We start from the raw sequence: 20,678 nt of genomic DNA on the forward strand, positions 1-20,678 counted from the left end.
GTACGACGAGTAAGAATTTTTCCTGGTTGCGTTCAAAGTTTCTCTTGTAGAGCTCATTATCTCGGAGGCAAAATGACGATAAACCTCTCATAAACATGCGCGGGACTTGGACGTCGTATCCTTCGAGGTGTTTGATGAGTGGCAGCAATTCTGTGTCGGCCCGTTGACGCTCGGCGATTTCCGAAGTTGTCATGGCTGTAAAAAACGGGAAATCTTCATCTTCTTCTTCTGGAGTCGACTCCACTGGTGAGCGGGACAAGCAGTCGGCAATGTTATGTTTTCTTCCAGACCTGTACACGACAGTAATGTCGTATTCTTGGAGCCTGAGGCTCCACCTCGCAAGTCGTCCAGATGGATCTTTTAGGTTTGCCAGCCAGCAAAGAGAATGGTGATCGCTGACTGCACGGAACGGCCTGCCGTAAAGGTATGGTCGGAACTTGCTGATGGCCCATATGACAGCCAAACACTCCTTTTCTGTCGCAGAGTAATTTGTTTCAGCTTTCGAGAGAGTGCGGCTAGCATGCGCTATGACTTTCTCTTCCCCATTTTGCCACTGAACTAAAACCGCGCCGAGACCGAGATTGCTTGCATCTGTGTGGACTTCTGTGTCCGCTGTCTCGTCGAAGTGAGCGAGGATCGATGGGGCTTGCAATCGTTCCTTTAGTTCATTGAACGCAACCTCTTGTTCAGTATGCCACATAAAGGGTACGTCTTCTTTAGTAAGTTTCGTCAGAGGTTCGGCAATTTTCGAGAAGTTTTCTACAAATCGCCTGTAATAAGCACATAGTCCCAAAAATTGCCGCACCGTCTTCTTGTTTGTAGGCTTTGGAAATCGTACAACGGCAGCAGTCTTGTCGGGATCTGGGCCAATACCTTGCGCGCTAATTACGTGACCCTGGAAACGAAGTTCTTGGAATCCAAACTGGCACTTTTCCGGTTTAATGGTTAGGCCTGCCGAGCGGATGGCTTGAAGCACTAAACGCAGCCTCTGGACATGCTGGTCGAATGTTGCGGAAAATACCACTACGTCTTCCCAGACCGTGACAAGGAACAAGAATGGTGGCGGCAAATGCTACACAGTGAATCACTCTCGGACCAATTACGGGCAGTCCAGAAGGCCCGCGATGTGGCTGAAGGGCTCGGCCTGACAGTCCCAACGTGGGAGCGGCCCGCGTCAACGTACGGTTGACCTTCAGGACCCAATAAAGTTCTCCATACCATACCACTACGTCGTCTAGGTAAACTAAGCATGACTGCCATTTAAGACCCGAAAGGACGCTGTCTATCATGCGCTGGAATGTCGCCGGCGCACAGCAGAGGCCGAATGGAAGCGCTTTGAACTTATACAGGCCGTCTGGGGTTACGAAAGCAGTTTTTTCACGGTCTCTTTCGTCTACTTGTTCCCGCTTGCAAGCAGAACGCTCCCGTCGCCTACTGCAAGCTGGCTTACCCTATATTGCCACGACCAGCTATGATCGCTGGGCACACCACCAACAAATATCACCGCCAACACCGCTTGATTTCATACACAACACCGGTCTCACAGCACACATATATATGCACACCCTATGCATTACGCCTTCAGGCAAGTCTTGGTCACAATTAAAAAAAAAAAACACTGCAAATTACTCTTTTGAGGCAAAAATAAAATAATATTTAGCAAGATCATTACACTCACGAAGCAATATAGCTTATAAACTTATGTTACAATAGTTTCTAAATAAACAAAATCGACAGCGTTAAAAAAGCATCACACCTCCATTGCGGCACTAACACAATTTTATTGTAATAATGTTCACTAACTTGCAATACGGGAACTGCGCTAATTGCGTACCCTCCATGGCCACAATGCGCGAAAAGAAACAACAGGAAGGCGACAAGAGGCACAAGTTTCAGTACGCTTCGTGACACGACGCAAAAGTTATATCCCATCTATATTTACAGCCGTACTTTGAAAAGCACCGATCGAAACGGTAAGCGCCTGTGTGAATCGCATAAATGCGCAGTCTTCTATATGGACTTGCGGAATCTATTGTGCACTGTCTCGTGTGTTGGTGAATAATAAATAATATTTACTTGAAGATTAGCTGAAGACCGACATTGGCAGAACTAATGTTGCAACGCTGGTATCAGTGTTACTGCTTTTCAGAATAATACACGCCTACACCCTTGTACGAATAACCTCAGAAAATATTTCAGCCCTTGAATAAGTTGAGGATGTAGCATGGGTGTATTAGTCAGTGTTATGCTTCAAAAAAAAAAAAAAAAGAACTGAAAATTAGCGCTGTACCAAGGGCGTATTCTACACATCATTCTACTTTTTTTTTACTATTTTTACTTTCAAGGGTGTTAATAATCTTACCGTGCATTGGATTCGTCGTAACGAATCCAATTCACTGTGCAGCCGTAATGCTCAGCCGTGGACGAATGAAACAGGATATACCGATCGCGTGTGCTTCAATGCTCCTTGTATATTTGTGCAAGAAGAAGATAGCACTTTTGGCTATAGTTTAAGGTGACGTTATCTTACAGCGCGTCCTGGAGGCACGCATATATTCTCGAATACTCTGCATATTGCGGCGAAGATCACGTACGCGCTCAGGCTGTTGCTTAACAAGTGAAGAATATGCAGTTATCGGCGAATGTAACGCGATAATCGGAGCGCAGGGCCTTGGTTTAATCCTGCGTAATGCGATCATGTGCTGCGAAGCAAATGTATGAGAGTGGCCCATGTCAATTGGTTTTAATTATTTTCTACCCCCCGCCCCCAGCCTTCTTTCATTTCTCCTACTGCCCAAATAGCATGCCCGCTTCTCCACGGCGCAGAATGTAACGAAAGCCGCGCGTTTGAATGATCGTGTTGCATTTGTTGCCCAGTGTGCGTGAAAATTGAAAATGCGCACCAACGATACGACAGTCACCCGCAGCAGAAGGCGAAAACCACGCCTCCTGCCCATCCCCATCTTGCTGTTCTACCGACATTTATCGCGCATGAGAAGTTTCTCTCTCTCCTGTAGCTATTCTCCTGTTGGGCCCCATGAAATTATGCATACTGGCATTCATTTGCAATATAATCCTAAAACCAAATTCGTCCCCTTCATGATGACTTCTCAGACTGACCTCGATTTACACTAGTACCGCGTCATGCTATACCTGTCCTCCTCGTTGTCACCGCCTCCCCCCCCCCCCCCCCATGTGTGTGTATATATATATATATATATATATATATATATATATATATATATATATATATATATATATATATATATATATATATATATATATATATATATATATATATATATATGTTCGCCTGATTCACGGTGTCGGCATTGGTACACTGTGGAAAGAATAAGGCTCCAACTATACGCCTTATTTATTGCACAGTGTATTGTTATGCATGTGCGAGATTATCTCTTTGCACAGGACTGAGCGACTTGGATAAGAAAAGAAAAAGAAAAAAGCTGTCTTAGCCCAGTTATCTGACCAAAAATAATTCACTGTTCGATAAATTGCTAAAGGTTCAGCCACTCACCTACTCGAAGTTATGCGATGCCTTAACCGCCACATTTTTCTTCCTTTAATACCAGTATGACTTGGCCGGTACGGTTCTTCAGTAGCTATGACATTCTGCTGCTGGGCACGACGTTGCAGGTTCCATGCCCGGCTGCATCGCAATGACGGCGATGACGTTCGTCTGCTTAGATTTAGGTGCCCGTTCAGAACCTTAGTTGATCAAATTAATTCGAAGCCCAGCTTACAACGGCATCTCTCATAACCGGCTTGTTGCTTTGGGACGTTAAACCCGGGCCCATGATTTGATTTGCATTTTATATGCGTTATTGGAGGTGTTTCAGCAAAAACGGCGAGCTATTTCTGCTGTGACAACATTGAGGCTGCGGTTATGATGGCTTAATTGTTGAGCTTTTTATATAATGCACAATAACACAGCGCCAAAGACAGAAAAAAAGGGGGGAGGGAGGTTGGGGAGAGGGCGCATTTCGCATAGATCGAGGCCACCCAGCGATGATGCTTACAAAGGTGCTGGCAAGCATCATCCGTAATGCTCAGGTGGTAACACTTACCAGCGATTTGTCAACGACCATACCCCAAGTGTGTCGCTGTAACTAAAGGTCAATAAATTTGTCAATGTAAGAAAAAGTGTCATATAATGAGGCAAATAGAGCGCGTGAAATATAGCGCATTTCTTTAAGACATAAACATCATGAAAACATCGGTGCACACATTCCGTGCATCAAGCTAGCTGAGCGGAATCCCAGTACTCCGTAGTGAGTTGGCGCTGCCACGAAGGTAAGTGTGGGGCGCACGCCCGGCGTTTGAGGCCATGCGGCGACGGCGACCGATGCCGCACGCGCATGCCCCCATCCCATGCTGCATCTCTCGCAAGTACGAGAGCGGTTGAGAGCGGTTGCCCTTCTCCTCCGGCGATCGGGTCGAGGGTATGCATTCCTGCAGCGGAGCAGCCATCGTAGACATGGCGGCCGACTCCGTCGGCGATTGAATGACGGCGGATCTACTCGTTGGGTCGCGTTGACTTCATTCCGGCCGCCCTGCACGATGAAGATGTAGTTGGCCAGGATCCGCCAGGACTGGGCGGAGTCGTCACCCCCGCAACCGACGTCGGGCTATGGGCGCGCAGCATGGCAAGGAAAACCGTGGAAGCGCGTCATCCGTTGGAAGTAGTAGTCACGGGAACAAGCTGACAAAACATGGCCAGAAACAAAAGGCGAAGGACATCAGGCTGTCCTCTGTGTCGGCGAACATATTCACCGAGCACAGCGGTACGTGTTTTGCTCCCTGATCGGTTAGAAGTGTTTGTGCATGAACGAGTTAGGGTGTTTTCGTGGACGACGCTTAGGCCTAGCGGTTTGACGGATAGATGTTTTTCCGTCATCTCAATCCGTTCGTTTCTAAGCTCTTGCATTTTATGTTGCTTCTTGCACTGACTTTCAGGAAATCTGTACAGTTAGAACATGGCTGTTGTGTCCATGGATTATTGTTGAAGGTAGCTGTGATGGAGTTTCCCGACATTTGCTTTTGACAACAAGTAGGGCTCAACTTGCTGCCCTGCACGTTCCGGCATGTCAATGATGTCGCCGGTTAATACTCTTGGGGCTATTTTGATGCTGGCTTTCATTTTCGTTTAGTTGCATATGCTACTACGGTGTTAGACAGCGTCGGCAGAAGGGTATTGAAGCTGTGATAATTTTGTTTTTGTACAATCGCATCATTCTTAACTGTAGCCCACTTACTCTGCAGGAAGAAATGCTAATAAAAATGAAGAAAGCTCTATCTGGTAACATTTATAAACCGCCAAGAAAGAGCATTAATAAAGCAACATCACATGCTTCCTTGACTGCGCCAGACCCGCGGAAGCCGACGTGAGCAAAGTGATATGACCTCCACATAAGGGTGTTTCTCTGGTACGCTGCTATTGCCTCCTCACGGCCTGTTGTAAAGAGCGATGGCAAGAAATCATGTCAACAAAAACACTCGAACAGTGCTGATAGTTTATCAAGCACATCATCAGTTTATTGCACTGTGCAATATTACAATTCCTCAAAACTGGGAATGAGCCCAAACAGATGGTTTAGAAATGACCTAGGAGGTTGCATATTCCACGACCCATCTCAGTATACCATTGCTATTTAGGATCGTGAATTGTTTGTTATTGATACGGCTACCTGTAAAAAAGACAGTTGGGTGTTGTATTGAGGTATGCATATTTAAAAGTGAACTGAATAGATTTTTTAATACAAGCAAGGTGGCCTAATAATTGTAATTGTTAGTGGTAGCTCAAAAAGCGAGCATAAGGTTTATGTCAGCTTGTGTGAACCTTGCCCTGGGAGGTTATGGCTTTTATGGAAACTGGAGATGCCTCAGTTGCACACAGTGCATTGGTACATTGGTGGCCTTTGAGGGGAAAATAGAATAGTATATATTTATAGTGCAATGGACTTCTTGTCAACACATGTGCTTGTGGGCTCTTTGCATGTGCATACTGGTAATGTCTGACCCTTCTAGGTGTACATGCAGTGCCCACACTGCACATTTGTAGGTTTTAGGGTGTTCAGAAAGTTGCTTAAGTTGTGTATCAAGTAGCCACTTTGACTTGGAGGGGCAAAAACAAAAGCACATTTAACTGGGGAGGGGGGGGGGGAGAGGAGTGACCAAATCCCCCTACCTCTGCACTTACGCCACTGATGTTAAAGATTTGTCTTTTAGTCTTTGTCACTTCTACTTTATATGCTTAGTGCTCATTTTGTTTGTGGAGTGCATGCAATATAAAACCGCTCGCAAAGAGCACATGCTTTAGATAGCGACCAAGGGGGCTATGTTTTAATGTTTTCATGTTCTCGTTTGGAAATGCATTGCTCAATAGATATGGCACACCATCAGGAGTGCCACACAAGTGCTGTTGAAAGCAAAGCCCGGCACACCTAAGAGGTTGGCACCCATAGGTTTAGATGCTTGTGGAACTCGCAAATTCTGCCTGTGAAACCCTTGTGTCTCACCCAGGAAATTGATCTGGGATCTCTTATGAAAGGCAGTGCAAGCCATTTAAAGGGATTTTCTTGCAACATGAAACTTATGAAGAAGGTCCCATAGTCCTTAGACTGTGAGACCTCCTCCTGTACACTGCCTTCAATAAAAATTGTCTGTGAGAAATTCTTTTAAAGATAGTGATTCAGCGAGCTTGCAAAGAGGTGCTTGTGTGTGTCTTCTGTATTTTGTGTTTTCCTAGCATGCTAAAGAACTCTGTAATTGAATAACAAGAGCTAAATCCTGCATGTTGTTGACCAAATGTGCAAACCTTAAAAGCATTATTTGTGCACAATTGACAAACATCTGACATGTTATTGGAAACTTTGGTGAGAAGTGCATGGTGGTACCATATGACTGTCAAAGCCCTGATGTTTTTTACCCTGCACTGGTCTCATCTCTAGAAGCCCACTATGTAATCACACTTTGTGTAAAACCGACTTACCTGTGATGTCATTAAGTGCCAACTTGTTTCTGAATTACATGACCTGTTAAGCGTTCGACAGAAATCCGTCTGGTCAGGGAACATGTGACTGCTGTCTAACATGACCTGGTATAATTAACAATAGTCGAACAAGGAATGCCTCTGAAGCCAATATTTCGACAAGGGGACTTGTCTTAGTCAGGGCAGCAACTGCTTTCCTTAGTCAAGTTTTTATGTACACGTAGCTCCACCCCTCCCCCCTAATAAGAGAAGAAGGTGCGTGGAGTAAGGGGAAGCACTGGTGGCTTGGGATGTGTCGTGGCAGCATAGCTAATTCAGCATTCTCTTTTTCCCGCTCATCTATGTTGGCTACAGCTGCAAGTCGGAGGTGGTGTGTTCACAAGAATGGCAGCACATTGTGGCTATGACTACCTCAATTCTTGAATTCACATTCTTTTGTCAGTGCCTCTAGCAGTCAAGCTGGAGTGTGCATTACAGGTTGCATTTCGTTTGGTGGTGCGGTTTTTTTTCGTTGTGGTACTTGCTGTAGAAGACATGAGAACTACCTTTTTCCTTCTAAGCACCTGAATTTCTTTAGGTGTTGCCGTATGGTTTGTGGCCTTTGTACAGTGCAAGGTAGCAGCATTCAACACATAAGGAAATGGCAGGACACACTGTATGGACGTTGGCTGCAAAAGCAGCAGTGCACATTGTGGGCATTTACAATTTGTGAAATTCAACATGAAGTGCTAATAATGCATGTAAAGACTTGAACGTAGAAAACATGGTGGCACCCTTCAATGTGGTGGTAGCCTGCTTCATACCAATTGACTCATAGCCGCACTTAATTCTATTTGATAGACTTCATTAAATGGGAGTACTGGCTTTGATTTTATGTGATTTCATTTGGCAAATATGTATTGGCAATAACTTAGCACTGTTTCTATAGTCGGATACAACTTTAGAAAAAAGGGGAGGCTCCACCCAGATGACCGAAGTGCGACAGCCGATTGCCTCCGCGACTAAAATAGCCCCGCTCAAGAAATCGTGCTCCTGAAACGCGCAATTCCTGGTATAAATAAAGACTTGTATTTTGATGACTGGTTTAGCAGAGCTCTCATGTGCTACAGCACATGCTGGATAGTGACAGAAAATAACCCTGTGCCTTCTACAGCGCTGCCCATCGTCTGCTCTTTAGCTTCATTGCCAGTGACAGAGTAGAAAGAGCAGCTCTGCATGGCTTTTGCGCTTCTTTGCATGTATACGGCGTATCTACTACTCGTTTTCCAAGCTTAAAATGAATAAGTTGCCATTGAAAAAGTACTTATATAAAACAATGCATTTATCGCTGAAGCACACAGCTGACGCGACTTGGCCCAGTTCGAAGCGCGAGCGGCCATCTTCTCCGTCGGCGGGGTCACCGGCCGTCTGGCTCACGACGTCAGTCCAGAGTGCGCGCCCATTGGTGGATGCTCGTGTGCATCCGCATCAGAGGAGTAAACGCCCCCTTATTTCTAAAGTTGTATCCGGCTATAGATGTGTTCTCACTTTTTCGTGCATATAGTCTAACAGAAGAGAGTAGCCACAAGAACAATGCTGAAAGGATACTGTGACTAAATTTAGAGCTTTCAGCTGTTTAAGAAAATCTTCAGTGCGATACATGCCTTGTAATTATGGTACCAATAGAGAGATCATGTCTCTAAATTTTAGAGACAGGCAGGGTGTTAATTTTAGATAAGAAATTATATGTTTGCAGCAGCATAAAAAGTTGCACAAAGATTAAGAGCCATTATACTGCTATGAAACATAACATCACAATGAAATAAGGGGCACGTACCACATGACGACATAAATATGTACAGCTGCTGACAAGTGTGCATTTTTTTTCATCAAACCTTATTTCTTTGCTGCTGAGGCTGTTGCGCTATTGTTTATTTACTGTGCCTGCAACAAGGGGATGGGGAGTTTTTTTATGAAAAGTGGTGCTTCTCTGCACTATCTCATCGCATTGCCTAGTACGCGCAACCTTGAGCCCATTATTATCTGCTTGGCACTTCAACTCACACGCTTCCTATGTGCTTTTTCTCCTTGCATCCTTTTGGCTCCCTCAAGGAGATTTCGTTTTCTTTTTTTCATTATCTTCTTAGCTGTGCTGGCATTTGGCGAGTTCCCCAGCCATCCCTCCAAATACTGCACAGGTAGCTGGGGTGCATTTGTGAATGACCAATGAAAAACAAATTTTGGGTGGTTGCTACCTCCCCTTATAGCCCCCCCTCCCACCCCCACCCCCCGCATTATCACCAGCATATTTATGTCCAAACAGCTGATGGAAGGGGCTAGTTTGTGGCTGTTCTTACTTTCTTCTTGTGCTATGTATATAAAGACAGGGGCAGGAAAACACGGACAAACAAACGGTGTGCAAATACTTGCAGCTGGTTTATTAGTGTCAGGTCACATATATATAGAGGGTAACAATCACATTGAAGTAAAACGCAAGTACCAGAGAAAAAGAAAATTTCGCAGAGACACTTAAGACTGCTTACAATGCGAAAGCATGATAGTCCCTTTGGCGAAAAGTATTTTTTTTCCTCTGTGCGTTCCTTGTCTTCACAAGCTCTCGCCTGCATTTTAGCTGTGCCTCAGTAAGGCCAAATGAAAACCTGCCAAGCGTCTCAACGTGCTCACTTGCCTGTGACAGACAGACAGACAGAAAAACTTTATTTATAGCATGTGAGTTTGGACTCCTCTGGGTCCCTGGACCACCACACGGTCTTGCACTACGTCGAAACGTTCATGCTCCTTTTGTTCATGACGTCGGCAGCCCAAGCCACCGCAGTAACCTGCGATGTCGGGTCCGTAGACGAGAGCAGGACCTCCCAGTCCTCCCAGCTTGAGATGGCGGGCTGTCCCTGCGGGGGAGGATCGGCAGGGCAGCCAAAAAGGATGTGGGAGAGTGTGGCGTGAGGGTCTCTGCATAGGGAGCATGTAGGGGAGATGCCACAGTAGTGGGATAGCAGCTGAGGGGATGGGAGAGAGCGGGTCTGGAGGCATCTCCAGAGGATCTGTTGGGAGTGCGTCAGGGAGGGGTGGGGAGGAGGGTAAGTCCGACGGTCCAAACGGGGTATTTGCGTGAGCTCCGCAAAGCTGTGTACCTGCTCCCTCGAGAAACCCAGATCGAGGCTGTCCTGAGCCGGGCAAATTAAACCTCGGGCTAATTTATCGGCAGCCTCGTTTCCGGGGTTCCCAGAGTGAGCCGGCACCCACCGGAGCTCAACCCTACGTGGTAAATTCTGGGTGGGGATGTTCAACAAGTTCCAGGCAGGGTTGTGAATTCTGCCTCTGGCAAAGTTGGACAAAGCAGTCTTTGAATCGCTCAAGATGTATTCAGCATCCGAAAGGGCAAGGGCTAAGGCGATGGCGGTCTCCTCTGCTTCCTCAGGTGTAGAGCCTGAGGGAAGATGGTGAGTTAGGGGTCGGGGTAAGGTTGGGTTGTAAGCAACTGCTACAGCTTCATGCGTTGTACATGCGGTGTCCACCCAGATGGCTTTCTCGACTTGTCCGTAAAACTTGTGGAGGGCATTTGCGCGAGCTACGCGGCGAGGGATGTGATACTGGGGATGGACGTTTCGAGGAAGGGGTTTCACTACAAGGGTTGTATGAATGTGTCGAGGAATGTTTATAAGGGTTGACTGATTAGCGGGTATGTTGATGTGAAGGGAGGTGAGGATATGGCGGCCAGTGGCGCTCGCGGCAAGTCTTAAATACTGCGTCTGGAGGTGCGCCTCAACTAGTTCAGGAAGGGTGTTATGCATGCCTAGTGCAAGGAGTTTGGCTGTGCTAGTACTGCGAGGCAGGTTGAGGGCTGCCTTAGTTGCAAGGCAGATCATGGCGTTCACGCGCTCGGTTTCCGTGCAGTTCAGCTTGAGGTATGGAGTGGCGTACAGAATGCGGCTAAGCGTAAAAGCATGTACAACTTTCATGTTGTCTGCTTCGTCTAAACCCTTGTGCAGGGAAGATACGCGGCGTAGAAGCTGCAACACTGATTGCGTGGAGGCCTTGAGTATTTTAAGGGTATGGTCATTGTGTCCGGAATCCTGCAGGTAGAGGCCAAGGATGCGCAGGGTGGGAGTGATGGGGATAGGGGATCCTTGTAAAGTGATTTGGATGGGTGAGTTGGCAGCAGATTTTGGTCTAATTCGGAGGAGCGCGGACTTAGAGGGGGAATATTCGAGTCCGATAGATGATACGTGAGCGGAGATCTTGTCGACTGCTAATTGTAGAGTTTCCTCAATTTCCCCGTCTGAGCCATGAGTGGTCCATGCGGTAATATCATCAGCGTACAGAGTATGTTTTAGGTGTGGGATGAGATTGAGCTTCTGGGCTAAGGGGATGAGAGCAGTGTTAAATAAAAGGGGGGAGAGGACCGCGCCTTGCGGGGTTCCAAATTCACCGAGCGTATAAGAGGGTGTGCTGAGCTGATCAATGTGCAAGGAGGCAGTGCGGCCAGAGAGGAAGGCGCGAACATAGTTGTAGGTCTTAGGGCCTACCTGTAGTTCCTGCAGTTCCTGTAAGATGGCAGCGTGTCGAATTCTGTCAAATGCCTTAATGAGGTCAACTGCCAGGATGGCTTTAGTAAGATGGGGGATGGTATCATCAAGCACATCGTGCGTAATTTGAAGTAGGGCATCCTGCGCAGATAGATGCGCACGAAAGCCGACCATACTGTGGGGGAAAAGGTGATTTTCTTCCATGTATGTTGTCAGTCGGGCTAGGATTATGTGCTCAAAGGTCTTGCCGAGACAAGATGTAAGAGAAATGGGGCGGATGTTCTCGAGGGTGATGGGCTTGTGGAGTTTTGGGATAAATATAATTTTTCCATGCTTCCAGGAGGCAGGGAGGGTACCTGCCTCCCAGCACTCGTTAAAGTAGGTAGTGAGGTGAGATATGGAGGCATCATCAAGATTTCGGATGGCAGCATTCGTAATTTGATCTTCCCCGGGTGTGGTATTGCGCAGTTTCAATAGGGCTGCGCGAAATTCAGATTCTGTAATAGGAGTGTCAAGCTGTGGTTGGGGTGAGCCCGTGTACTCGGGATGTTTGCAAGGAGGACATGGGGTGGTATAGGTGCATTTCACCTGCGCGAGGAAGGCGTCGGTGTCCTGCTGAAGATTATGAGTGAGGCGGCGAATGCTAAGACGCGTTTGAGTTTTAGATTGCGTGGGATCAAACATATGGCGTAACAAGTGCCAAGCGCGGGTTGTGGAGAGATTGCCTCGGAGGTCATCACAAACCTGAGCCCAGTTAGCTTTGCAAAGAGTGGCATTATGGTGTTCTATTTGGGATTGAAGCTGGGTGAGTTTGAGTTCTAGTTTCCTGTTGTGCTTTTGAGTTCTCCACCTTCGCGTTATGTTCTCTTGAGCTTCAAGAAGGTGGGCGAGCTTACTGTCGATAACGGGGGTGTCTGGGGTAGTATCGAGCGTTTGGATATGTTGGCGAATGTCTTTCTGTAACTGAGTAGTCCAGGTGTCTAGGTCAAAGGGGCCCTGTGCTGGCTGCGCTTGCCTAAATTTACGGAGCTGATCCCAATTAGTGTGCCTAGCGGTAAATTTGCGCTGAGGTCGGCGATAGTTCACCGCTATGCGAATAAGGTGGTGGTCGCTGCCTAGTGTGGCTTGCGTTCTTTCCCACTGTAGGTGAGCCAAGTTTCTACCAAGCGTGAGGTCTGGGCTAGTATCGGCAGTAACGCTGTTACCAACCCGCGTAGGTAGGCTAAAATCATTAAAGACGGTCAGGTGAAGTAATAGCGTATTATTGTATAAAACTGTGCCTCTGTGGTTGGTGCGTCGATAGCCCCAGTCCACGTGAGCGCAGTTAAAGTCACCGGCAACCAGTAGGGGGTTTGATCCGGCCATTTGGGTTATGGATTTGAGGAGCAGAGCAAGTAGGTGAATCGGGTGTCGTGGGAGAAGATAGCAGTTAAGCATGAACAGGGGAGATTTTAGTGGGGTGTGGGGCAAAATTTCGATGAAGGTGTGAGCAATAGGGGAGGTAACGTCGTGCTCCACGTAATGCAAGGTGTTACAGACGTATGTAACCACCCGAGGAAGATCAGTGGAGTCAAAGGGGATAACAGCGTATCCTGGCAGTTGCCTGCAAACATTGGCATCTTGGATAGCGATAATGTCTGGTGGGGACAAAGAGTTGGTGATAATCTGCTGCAGTGGGTCGCGCTTTCGCCGAAACCCCTGCAATTCCATTGAATAATTTGTAAGGAATTATGGTGCCTCGGAGGAGCCATGTTGAAGGGTGGCGGGACGAAGGAGGAGTGCAGAAGGTGGGACTGCGGGAGGAGAGGCCGCTGAGAGTCCAGATATAAGGTTAGCTAAACGCTCCTCAACCTTGGCCATGATGCTAGATATGACCCTATCTATTATACCGGTAATGGTAGCTTCAATCATAGTCTGGCACTGTGCAGTGACCTGCGCAGTAATGCACTCTGAACTTGGATTCTAGGTTTTGGGCGAGGTCCTGAAATTTGGCTTCCAGGTCTATAGGTTGGACTGGGCTCTCATCAGGCCTCCTCTTTTTCTGAGGAGGTTGGTCGGACGGGTTGGATGACGAAGATGGGGATGGTGGAGTGGGGGGTAGAGCAGGGGTAGAGGTAGAGAGGGCTGCCTTGAGCTGCCTTACCTCATCACGCAGAGCCTTCACGTCCGAGTCCTGGGAGGTCATGATGTTCGTCTTGGCTACCTTGGAAGCCCATGTAGAGGTAGACAGGAGGGTCGTGCTAAGCGGGGGAAAGTCCTTCTTGGTAGGGAACTTTGACTTCTGGGGCGGTGGGCTAAGTCGTTTGGTGGCGGCATTTCTTGCCTTGCACGAGCCGGTGCCCGTGAGGTGCTGCCCCCCACAGAGAATGCAGATCAGGATGCAGGAGGGAACATCTTGCGGCTCATGCTTGTCCCCGCACCGCGCGCAGAGACCACTCTTGGGGTGGGGGCACACGTCGTGTCTGTGGCCCGGTCGACGACAGTTTGTGCACGCGTCTGGACTTCCCTTGTACGTCGTGCATCTGTGCACTACACTCATGTAGCGTATGGTGTGAGGGATTGGGCCATGTGCAAATGTGATCAATATGGAGAGGATCCTACCCACTCTGCGGGCTGCGATGATATCAGCTTCCGGGTTGCGAGTCTGGAGGGCTTATAGCATGTCTTCCGGTGTTTCCGCCCAGTAGGCTTGCGAGATGACTCCGCGCGCAGCAGCGGGCAGCGGTGCGATGTAGGCGGCGACGGGGTAACTGGTTTCTTGAAGGACTACTTCCTTGAGTTGGACGAGGTGTAGGGCCGTTGACTCGTGAGGTGTAGCGACCGTGAAGGTGTTATTTGTCGGGTGAATCTGGAGGTGAAACTCTCCTAAATCCCGGTCAGCGGCGGTGACTCGCAGAGCTTTCATGAGTGGCTGCGCCATGGCTCCGTTCAAAGCGAGGCCGCCTCTTGGTCGGAAGACTACCCTTATAGTGCCGGGAAGGAGTGAAGCAAGTTGCTTACTTCGCAATGCGATTGCGTGCGTCACGCGCAGCTGTTGTTGTTGAGCACGGTATGTCGGCTTGAAGGTCGCAGGGGCAGTGTCGGCCGGAGCACCGACGGCGGGCGCAGCAGGCTTATCTCGAACAGGGGCTGCATCATCATCATCATCAGCCTGGTTGCGCCCACTGCAGGGCAAAGACCTCTCCCACACTTCTCCAACAACCCCAGTCATGTACTAATTGTGGCCATGCCGTCCCTGCAAACTTCTTAATCTCATCCGCCCACCTAACTTTCTGCCGCCCCCTGCTACGCTTCCCTTCCCTTGGGATCCAGTCCGTAACCCTTAATGACCATCGGTTATCTTCCCTCCTCATTACATGTCCTGCCCATGCCCATTTCTTTTTCTTGATTTCAACTAAGATGTCATTAACTCTAGTTTGTTCCCTGACCCAATCTGCCCTTTTCTTATCCATTAACGTTACACCTATCATTCTTCTTTCCATAGCTCGTTGCGTCGTCCTCAATTTGAGTAGAACTCTTTTCGTAAGCCTCCAGGTTTCTGCCCCGTAGGTGAGTACTGGTAAGACACAGCTATTATATATTTTTCTCTTGAGGGATAATGGCAACCTGCTGTTCATGATCTGAGAATGCCTGCCAAACGCACCCCAGCCCATTCTTATTCTCCTGAATATTTCCGTCTCATGATCCGGATCCGCCGTCACTACCTGCCCCAAGTAGGTGTATTCCCTTACGACTTCCAGTGCCTCGCTGCCTATTGAAAATTGCTGTTCTCTTCCGAGACTGTTAAACATTACTTTAGTTTTCTGCAGATTCATTTTTAGACCCACTCTTCTGCTTTGCCTCTCCAGGTCAGTGAGCATGCATTGCAATTGGTCCCCTGAGTTACTAAGCAAGGCAATATCATCAGCGAATCGCAAGTTACTAAGGTACTCTCCATTAACTTTTATCCCCAATTCTTCCCAATCCAGGTCTCTGAATACCTACTGTAAACATGCTGTGAATAACATTGGAGAGATCGTATCTCCCTGCCTGACGCCTTTCTTTATTGGGATTTTGTTGCTTGCTTTATGGAGGACTACGGTGGCTGTGGAGCCGCTATAGATATCTTTCAGTATTTTTACATACGGCTCGTCTGCACCCTGATTCCGTAATGCCTCCATGACTGCTGAGGTTTCGACAGAATCAAACGCTTTCTCGTAATCAATCAAAGCTATATATAAGGGTTGGTTATATTCCGCACATTTCTCTATCGCCTGATTGATAGTGTGAATATGATCTATTGTTGAGTAGCCTTTACGGAATCCTGCCTGGTCCTTTGCTTGACAGAAGTTTAAGGTGTTCCTGATTCTATTTGCGATTACCTTGGTAAATAGTTTGTAGGCAACGGACAGTAAGCTGATCGGTCTATAATTTTTCAAGTCTTTGGCGTCCCCTTTCTTATGGATTAGGATTATGTTAGCGTTCTTCCAAGATTCCGGTACGCTCAAGGTCATGAGGCATTGCGTATACAGGGTGGCCAGTTTCTCTAGAACAATCTGTCCACCATCCTTCAACAAATCTGCTGTTACCTGATCCTCCCCAGCTGCCTTCCCCCTTTGCATATCTCCCAAGGCTTTCTTTACTTCTTCCAACTTTACCTTTGGCATTTCGAATTCCTCTGGACTATTTTCTCTTCCATTATCGTAGTGGGTGCCACTGGTACTGTATAAATCTCTATAGAACTCCTCAGCCACTTGAACTATCTCATCCATATTAGTAATGATATTGCCGGCTTTGTCTCTTAACGCATACATCTGATCCTTGCCAATTCCTAGTTTCTTCTTCACTGTTTTTAGGCTTCCTCCGTTCCTGAGAGCATGTTCAATTCTATCCATATTATACTTCCTTATGTCAGCTGTCTTATGCTTGTTGATTAACTTTAAAGTTCTGCCAGTTCTATGCCAGGCTGCATGAGGAGGCACAACCAGCTTTTCCAGGCTTGGTTTGCCTCCCTTGTACCCGCGGAATATCGTGGTCCACTCACTGGGTCTGAACGTTGTCGGGTCGAGGTCTTTGCCCTGCGATTGCACCTCCATGGCTGTCTGGGGTGGGTGCACTACCAGTGATTAGCGAGGCAAGACCAAGTGCGGCGGCTGGTCAGGAGCAGACTTTCTGACATCGATACGATCCAAAAAAGTTCGGATGTAGGTCTAGCTGTCGGCAGCGGTGCAAACGGAGGGGATTCGTGCGTATTCCGTGGTGACTCTTGCCTGGAAGGAGTTCATAACTCGAAGGACCGCTCAGCGGTGTGTTCAATTGGACATTAATGCGTTTTATTTTATATACCCATGACGTGGTGCCTCCACCTACCGATTGGCTACACCGTCACGTGCCCAACAACACAAGCACTAGGCCGCATGTTTAGTCAGCCAGATGGCTGCGACGTCACGTACGCAATGACACATGCACTAGGCACACATTTAGTCAACCAGAACTGTGGAGCCGCTGTGGCATCGGAGAAGCGTGCTCGTCTCACACTTGGAGGCCTGGATTCGATTCCCACTCTGAACGAAATTTACCTAATATTCTTTCCATAGCCATTACTTTACTTTGTTTACAGGAAGCTCCCTGAGAAATTTGACGTCAAGCCGAGCATTTTTTGACGTGTTTTTACTCTTTGCCATTGGCCATTTTTGGTACCATCATTCGGTCATGCAGCTGACATCGGATTTTCGTGTGATGGAGCCTACAATGCTTTTGCATTAAAATACCCAAAGGCAACTGAAGATCAGAACCCATAAAGATTGCTAGTGCTCACACAAGTCAGTTCAACAGATTACAGGTTTGCATGGCGCACTCTGTACAAAAAATTTCTGCTTGAGTTAGCTGTACGGATAACATGCTGACACGCTTCTTTCTTCCCACAATATTATAGAGCGCTTCTTTAATCTCTCTTACATCCTTGTCACTTCCACGTGTGGGCATCTTGGTCGCACTGAATAGTGGAGCGCATGAGCATCTCTTGCAATGCGCACCAAGGTGACCTGCTCGCTGTAATTGTTAATGGCTGTAATGATGTTCTCAAAGTCGCTCATTAACACCACGTCCTATTTGACCAATATGTTCTTTGCCACATGTAATTAGATTAGATTACCCATTAGATGCCCATTAGATTACCTCCTTGGCACATTGTGCAAATGTGTCCTTGTGCTGCACTGTGCATCCTTTTTTGTCTTTTTGATTTTCATTTACTGTGGTGCACAAACCCTTCAGCTTGTGTGTCATGGAAAACAAATCTGTGACACGATGTGTTTCACCTAATCTTTGTGACGCGATGTGATACTCTGTGTGAATATGGTGTAACTGCGGTACTGAAATTAGCTTTTTCTTTTTTCTTAGTGTTCAGTGGACCTTTTACTTTGAGCATTGTTTCACTCATTCCTGTTAGCATGCCTTCGGGGTAACCACTGTCCTTTTAATTTTTCCAGCTGTATTCTAAGGCTATGTTCCACAAGTTGGTGGCATGATTCTTAATTGCCTGCTTTACACATGACATTGTTGTGATTCCTCTCCTAATCAACTTAAAATGGTACCAACATGAGTGTTTTTTTTTAAGTGTTACTTCTGTATTTAAGAGCTGTATTGTTGACTGTTCTGGTGTCTCACATGTAAATTCTAGAACTATGTGTGCAAATAGCCTCATTGTTAGTACCTGATATGGCTGTGGGTTTTCAACTATGACGGAAACATTCTACTTATATAATACATGCCGAGACATCTGACCCCTTAAACTGTTTTTCTAGCTTGCACTACCTACCACTAAAAACAGGTTTCACAATACAGAAGCTATACACGAACCTATTTAAATGCCTTCTCACTGGGTAAACATACTGCCTTTGATTTCTTTGATACGTGAATTTGGGTACGTCTTCAACAGGTCCAAAAATACAAGGGACATTTGGAAAGTAAACTTTGTCATTTATTTTCACATGGAAACCTTATTGCCAAAATAAAATACACCAGGACATCATGAACTATACACCTTGCATTATTTTTCTGCATAGTCGCCACCCACATTGAGACATTTGTTGTAGCGTGCAATCAGTTTGAAGAAACCACTCTTAAAACTCGGTGCCCTGCGATGCAAGGAATTGTTGCGCAGCCTGCTCCACCTCAGCATTGTTTTGGAAGCGACATCTTGAGGGTGCGGCTTTCAATGCAGAGAACAGGTGCCCATTCTTACCGGATAACAGTATGCACTTCCATTGGCGACCATGTTGTCAGCACACGTCTGTCTGCCATCGTAATTTGTACTAAAGTAACCTCAGGCACATCGGTCTGCTGCTACTCTCTCTTCTTCGACACTCTGCGTATGTCTTATTCCTGCTCCACTGACACTCCTTCCATCGTTAAACCAGCAATGGGCTTGGATTGTTATGGCAATTGTTTGTTTCACCTGGCGTATCATCTTCTCTTTAAGAAAAATGATGAAACCTACTTCGGAGTGTCCCTTGTACATTTAGACTACACCCACATGTCCACTGCAGGACGGCCTCTCCCAGCAATCTCCAATTACCCCCGTCTTGCTCTAACTGTCCGCATCTTATACCTGTAAATTTCCTAATTTCATCACACCACTTAATTCTCTGCCGTCCTCGACTGTGCTTCCCTTCCCTTCCCTTGGCATTTATTCTGTAACTCTAATAAACCACTGGTTACCCACCTGCCCTATGCATTAGGCCTGCCCTGCTTCATTTTTCAAGTGAAGCTTGTATTGGCTCACCAGTTTCGGTGGCGATATGGTCACGGAAAAAAAATCCAGGTTCTCCCAGAGCAGAGAAGCTGCGGGAAAGGGCGGTTTGATGAGGTGACAGCTGCGCTGGCGCTGGAGTGCGAGTCATTAGCAAGGATTCCAGCAGCATAGGTGCGCGCTCATGCCACGCACGCAACCAATCAGAGCCTTTTCGCTTCCACCAGGGAGGGAAAGGGCACGAAAGAGTTTTGTGTGCGCTGTGCCGGCTTCATTTCCATTCAGTTCATTCTTGGAAAATGGATGGGATGACCACACATTGTGCGTTCCCCCGATGAACTGTCAGCCTTCAACAAGCTGTGGCGAGAACTCGCCTGTGAAAGGGCTTGCTGTTGGCTCTGGATCCAGCCGCCCGAGTCCAGGCAATCTGACAGCAACGAGAGGAATATCCTGAGCTCAGGGAGCGGCAGGCCGAAGCAGTCCGGTACCATTACCTACGGGTTACTTAACAGTGACGAAGATCAGGTGCATGCAAGACACGCTTCGCTTACCTCCATTTTCCGATAGGGAAAAGGTTGGTCATTTTTTCTTCTTAATGCCAACTAGAATATTGGCTGCCCATGTTTGCTCTATAATCCACACTGCTGTCTTCCTGTCTCTTAATGTTATGCTTACCATTTTTTCTTCAATGACTTGTTGCATGGTCCTTGACTTCTTCTCAAGCTTTCTTGTTTATCTCGTAGGTTCTGCCCCATATGTTAATACCGGTAGAATGCAATGAGGGTTCACTTTTCTTTTCAAGGCAAGTGGTAAGCTGCAGTTCATGACCTGGTAATGCATACTGTATGTGCCCCAGCCCATTATTATACCCTAAATTTCCTTATCATGATCATGGTCTCTTGTAAGTGGCCTAGATAAACATACTCTTTTACAGATTCTAGAGGCTGATTGCAAATAATGAATTTTCATTCTCTTGCCAGGCTATTCATGTTACCTTTGTTTTCTGTATATTATCTTCAACCCTACTCTTACACTTAGTCGACTAAGGTCCTGACTCATTTGTTGCAAGTAACGTCCATCATTGACGAACAGTGCTGGCAATTTCATCTGCAAACCGTAGGTTGCTGATTTATTCACCTTAATCTGCACTCCTAATCCTTCCCAATCAGTGCCCGTCCTAGTCTCTCTCTATATGGCTGTTGTGGATTATGGAAAGGGGTCGATATCGTAGAGATATCAACAGTCATGGAGTTACTGCATAGTCAAGGAGTTCAGGAAGCATACATGAATATATTGGCGAATTTCTATAAAGAGGAAAAATGCCGATCAAAAGAAGTGTCGGGCAAAGAGACGATATCTCCAATGCAATTCGCTGCATGCCTAAGAAGTACTTAAGCTATAGAAGTATAAGCTG

The 20,678-nt window shown here is 46.9% G+C and overlaps 1 protein-coding gene across 1 annotated transcript in view; it reads left to right on the forward strand.

The window, feature by feature from the left end:
• Positions 1-4,425: 4,425 nt before the first annotated feature.
• The window catches only part of Abl (tyrosine-protein kinase Abl), a 130,754-nt gene continuing 114,501 nt past the window's right edge, over positions 4,426-20,678 (forward strand). Inside the window, exon 1 of the mRNA XM_070524361.1 lies at positions 4,426-4,802. Within this exon, the coding sequence (XP_070380462.1) occupies positions 4,649-4,802 (154 nt within the window). The 5' untranslated portion in view covers positions 4,426-4,648. The remainder of the gene's footprint in view (positions 4,803-20,678) is intronic.

The sequence above is a fragment of the Dermacentor albipictus genome, chromosome 1, assembly GCF_038994185.2.
Source record: "Dermacentor albipictus isolate Rhodes 1998 colony chromosome 1, USDA_Dalb.pri_finalv2, whole genome shotgun sequence".
Lineage (NCBI taxonomy): Eukaryota > Metazoa > Arthropoda > Arachnida > Ixodida > Ixodidae > Dermacentor > Dermacentor albipictus.